This window comes from Mandrillus leucophaeus, unplaced genomic scaffold, assembly GCF_000951045.1.
Source record: "Mandrillus leucophaeus isolate KB7577 unplaced genomic scaffold, Mleu.le_1.0 Scaffold423, whole genome shotgun sequence".
NCBI classification, from domain to species: domain Eukaryota; kingdom Metazoa; phylum Chordata; class Mammalia; order Primates; family Cercopithecidae; genus Mandrillus; species Mandrillus leucophaeus.
Window position 1 is genome coordinate 607,498 of NW_012104510.1, and position 4,981 is coordinate 612,478.

The window sequence follows — 4,981 nt, forward strand, 5'->3', positions numbered from 1 at the left end:
GAGATCCCGCCACGACACTCCAGCCTGGGCGATAGAGCGAGATCCTGTCTCAAAAACAACAAAAAAGACCTGGTTCTGGGCACAGTCCCGGACCTCACTGAGCTCATGTCAGGTGGGAAGATGGCCATGAGTCAGGAACCACCCAGGGAGCGTGGTCAGGCTGAAGAGGTGGGAAGTCCAAGGCGCTGTGAAATCCCCAAGGAAGTTCCTCATTCGTGGGAGGGCTGGGCGGGTGTCCTGGAGGACGTAGGTGTCGTGGGAGGGCTGGGCAGGCATCCTGGAGGACGTGGGGTATTTTCTTTGTGGTTTTTTTTTTGAGACAGAGTTTCACTCTTGTTACCCAGGCTGGAGTGCAGAAGCGCGATCTCGGCTCACTGCAACCTCTGCCTCCCGGGTTCAAGTGATTCTCCTGCCTCAGCCTCCCAAGTATCTGGGATTACAGGCACGCGCCACCATGCCTGGCTAATTTTAGTTGTTAGTAGAGACGGGGTTTCGCCATGTTGGTCACACTGGTCTCGAACTTGTGACCTCAGGTGATCCGCCCACCTCAGCCTCCCAGAGTGCTGGGATTACAGGCATGAGCCACTGCGCCTGGCCAAGGAAGTGGATTTTGAAGGTTGAATAGGAGTTCCCCAGGCGCTTTTCCCTGAAGGGTGATTGAACATGGACTAGAGCTGGCGTGGGAGGCCCAGCAGTACACGTGCACAGTCCCTGCCTTCCTGAGGGGCACACCCAGTGACGTGATGGGGGAGAGTGGAGTGAGGGAACATCAGACACCACGGCTGTGAGTCAAGAGTGTGTCCCAGAAGCAGCAGGGAGGCCTGGGCACGGTTCAGGGAGAGGGGCCTGTGTGCAGGGTCTGACCATGCAGGGCGGAACCGGCTCAGGCAGGAGACGCTAGACCCTGGGGCTCGCGCAGTGGCTCCCAGGAGGCCAAGGCAGGAGGATCACTTGAGAGCAGGAGTTCAAGACCAGACTGAAGGGGCACGGAGGAGCCGGCTGGATTCAGGGCAGCTTGCGGGAGCTGCTGATGCAGGGGCATGAGGGAAGGGGAAAAGAAATGAGAAATGAGTGGTGGCTCAAGCCTGTAATCCCGGCACTTTGGGAGGCCGAGGTGGGCGGATCACCTGAGGTCAGGGGATCGAAACCAGCCTGGCCAACGTGGAGAAACCCCGTCTCTACTAAAAATACAAAATTAGCCGGGTGTGACGACGCAGGCCTGTAATCCCAGCTACTGGGGAGGCTGAGGCACGAGAATCGCTTGAACCCAGGAGGCGGAGGCTGCAGTGAGCCGAGATTGCCCCGTTGCGCTCCAGCCTGGGCGTCAAGAGCAAAACTCCGTCTCAAAACAAAGAAAAAAGAAAGATGACCTCCGTGTTTCTGGCCAGAGTCCCAAGAGGATGGGATGAGAAGCAGGCGCGTGTGACCTCACCCACTGTGCCAGCCCTTCCCAGGCTCCTGACCCCGGGGCTCCCCTTCCTCTTCCCGGGGATGCTGACACCCCTGACCCCTCTCTCTTCTTTCTTGCAGACCCCGGTGGGCACACCCAAAGGTAGGGCTTCTGGAAGGAACTCGTGGGGCCTGAGCGCACTCTGGTGGCCAGAGAGGGGATGGCAGGGCGGGGAGTGCAGCTACAAAGTAACAGGTGCTGGGGCCTCAGGCCTGTGATCCCAGCGCTTTGGGAGGCCAAGGGGTGGGGGTGGATCACCTGAGGTCAGGAGTTCGAGACCAGCCTGGCCAACATGGTGAAACTCAGTGTCTAGTGAAAAAATACAAAAACAATTAGCCGGGTGCATTGGCTCATGCCTGTTATTCCAGCACTTTGGGAGGCTGAGGCAGGAGGATCGCTTGAAACCAGGAGTTCAAGAACAGCCTGGGCAACACAGGGAGACCCTGTCTCTGCCAAACATAAAAAAACTAGCCGCCAGCTGGGCCCAGTGGCTCAGGCCTGTGACCCCAGCGATCTTGAAGGCTGAGACAGGTGGATCCCTTGAGGTCAGGAGTTCGAGACCAGCCTGGCCAATATAGTGAAACCCCATCTCTACTAAAAATACAAAAAAATTAGCCGGGCGTGCTGCGCGCCTGTAGTCCCAGCTGCTGGGGAGGCTGAGGTGGGAGGATCGCTTGAGCCCAGGAGGTTGAGACGGCGGTCAGCTGTGATCGCACCACTGCACCCCAGCCTGGGCGACAGAGCGAGACCCTGTCTGTAAAATGCATTTCACGCTTCCGTATCGATAGCGGGACAGTCGGCAGCCAGGGTTGACGCTGGCGTCTGAAGTGCCTCTGGCCTGGTTTGTGTGTGTTAATTATTCATAAGGAAGTGTCTCCTTGTTTTACTGTAGAATTAAAAATTAATCATTAAAAAAATCTAGGCAGGCCTCTCAGGGATTTTGTGAAAATCACTGGACTGAGGATGAGGAATGAACTATGGGGGTGGCTGTGGGATTTTCTAGGGGTCTGGAGGGGCCCGAGTGCCTGTGTCTGTGTGGGGTCTGGAGGGGCCCAGGTGCCTGTGTCTGTGTGGGGTCTGGGTGTCAGGGGGGCCCAGGTGCCTGTGTCTGTGTGGGGTCCGAGGGTCTAGGGGGCCCAGGTGCCTGTGTCTGTGTGGGGTCTGAGGGTATAGGGGGCCCAGGTACCTGTGTCTGTGTGGAGTGTGGGGGTCTAGGAGGCCCAGGTGCCTGTGTCTGGGTGGGGTCTGGGTGGGGTCAGGGGCCCCGGTGCATGTGGGGGTCCAGATGCACTTGTGTGAAGGGGTGTTGGGCTGTCTGGGGGGTCCGTGTGACCTCTCCTCTGACCCCCGTCTCTCTCTCCACCTCCCCTCCTGTGCAGACAAGCGAGTCTCCAACACGCCCGTGAGGACGGTTGACGGCTCCCCCATGATGAAGGCAGGTGGGTTGGTCCCCCAGGCTCTGGGCCCCAGATCCAGCCGCCATCGGGCCAAGTCTCGGTCCTGGAGGGCCGGGTGGGGTGGGGGCGACACCGACCTGCTCTCCGCAGCGTCTGGCCGGGCTGTGGTTGTGGGGGTGGCGGCTGGACCACGGCCGAGGCTCTGAGCCTGGGGTGGGGCCCCCTGTGCTTTGTGTCCTCGTCCCACGCCGGCCCATGCTTCCCTGAGAAGACGGGCCCCACGCATGGCGGCTCTAACCGACGCAACCCCACGGCTTTCATTCCACCCTAACCTCACGGCTCCCTCCGGGGCCCACGGGGGGTGGTGCTCACGCCTGAACACGCTCGCTGCAAATCTTACCTGCTCTTGGGCAGTAGGACCGGCTGCCCCGGGAGAGTGAGCTCCCCGTCCCTGGAGGCAACCAAGCCAGGTCCCCGGCGCTGCTGCGCTTCCAAGAAGCAGGGGAAGCTCGGGGTTGACGCCGAGTGCCACACGGTGCTCAAGTCAGGTTCGAACCCCTGGTATGCCACGTGGTGCTGGTGTCTTGAATTTCTCTGCCTGCCAGAGGGGTGGGACCTCGGTACGCCATTCTGGGGCCTGGCACAGGACAGGAGCCCAGTAATGGAAAATCATCGCAGTCGGCAAAACCACTGCGGTGTGAGTGAGCTGGAACAGCATAGGAGCAAGGCAGAGGGCCCGGCGCGGTGGCTCACACCTATAACCCCAACACTTTGGGAGGCCGGGGTGGGTGGATCGCCTGAAATCAGGAGTTCAAAACCAGCCTGGCCAACGTGGTGATACCGCGTCTCTGCTAAAATAAAAAAATTAGCTGGGCATGGTGATGCACGCCTGTAATCCCAGCTACTCGGGAGGCTGAGGCAGGGGTATCGCTTGCACCCGGGAGGCAGAGTTTGTAGTGAGCTGAGATCGCCTCACTGCACTCCAGCCTGGGCGACAGGAGCAAGACTCTGTCTCAGAAAAAGCAGCAAGGCAGGGAGGTGAAGAAGGACTCTGGGGTGGCTGGCCAGGACAGGACAGGGCTGGAAGGAAGGAGAGCCACCCAGAGGCCCAGGTCTCCAGCGCGGTCCAGGGTGGGGGTTGCCCCAGGATGCAGCAGACAGAGTCATTAATGTGTCAGAGCAGGTGGTGCCTGTGGGCCTCTGTGCCAGTGAGACCAGCCCTGGCAGACACCGAGGACCAGGTCCCCCACTGGTCCCCATGGCCACTGACTTTGTGCAGTGCACGACCTGCTCAACAGTGTGGGCAGCTCTGGACTAGCTGTCTGGGGTGGAGGGCTGAGGCTGTGCAGGGATATAGGTTGAAAAACAGTCGTCCCTTCACCCGACATGCTTATCAAGCGCCTGCTGTATGCCAGGCATTAGGGGAGCAGGTGTTCTAATGAGGGCCACAGCCTCTACTACAGAAGAAAAGTGAGGCCAAGGACGTTGAGTTGGAGGAAGGAGGATTTGAACCACAGGGCTCGGGAGGGGAGCGTTCAGCATTTGAGAGGTGACGTCTGAGTAAAGACCCAAAGGTGCTGGGGGAGCAAGACACGCAGCTATCTGGAGGAAGGTGTCCCAGGCAGAGGGCACGGCCAGCACAGAGGCCCCGAGGCAGGACAGGGCCTGGGGTGTTGGAGGAACAGCCAGGAGGCCGGTGTGGCTGGAGCAGCGTGAGGAGGGGGAGAGGGCGGAGGGGAGAAGATGGAGAGATTGTTCAGGGCCCTGTGGCGGGATGGGAGAGGGAGGGAGGCGGGAACCATGGGGGGCTGTAGGCAAAGCCAGGACCGCCCCGACTCCGTGGTCACTCACGCCCTCTGGTGACCGTGGGGAGAACAGACCGCGGACGGTGCCAGGCGGAGGGGACAGGGCTGCTGGGGAAGGAGGCTGGGATGGGCTGTGGAGGGGTGAGCAGTGGGCGGTTCCCTGTGTTCTGAAGGTGGAGCCCCCAGGGTTTGAGGAGAAACGGGCGTGGGGATAAGAGGCAGGGAGGACTGGCCAGGCGCGGTGGCTCACGCCTGTAATCCCAGCACTTTGGGAGGCCGAGGCGGGCAGATCATGAGGTCAGGAGATCAAGACCATCCTGGCTAACATG

At 60.3% G+C, this 4,981-nt stretch overlaps 1 protein-coding gene across 1 annotated transcript in view; it reads left to right on the forward strand.

Moving 5' to 3' along the window:
- Positions 1-4,981, forward strand: part of PALM (paralemmin) — a 48,793-nt gene that overhangs the window by 18,332 nt on the left and 25,480 nt on the right. Inside the window, exons 3-4 of the mRNA XM_011993057.1 lie at positions 1,531-1,552; positions 2,830-3,017. Of these exons, the coding sequence (XP_011848447.1) occupies positions 1,531-1,552; positions 2,830-3,017 (210 nt within the window). The remainder of the gene's footprint in view (positions 1-1,530; positions 1,553-2,829; positions 3,018-4,981) is intronic.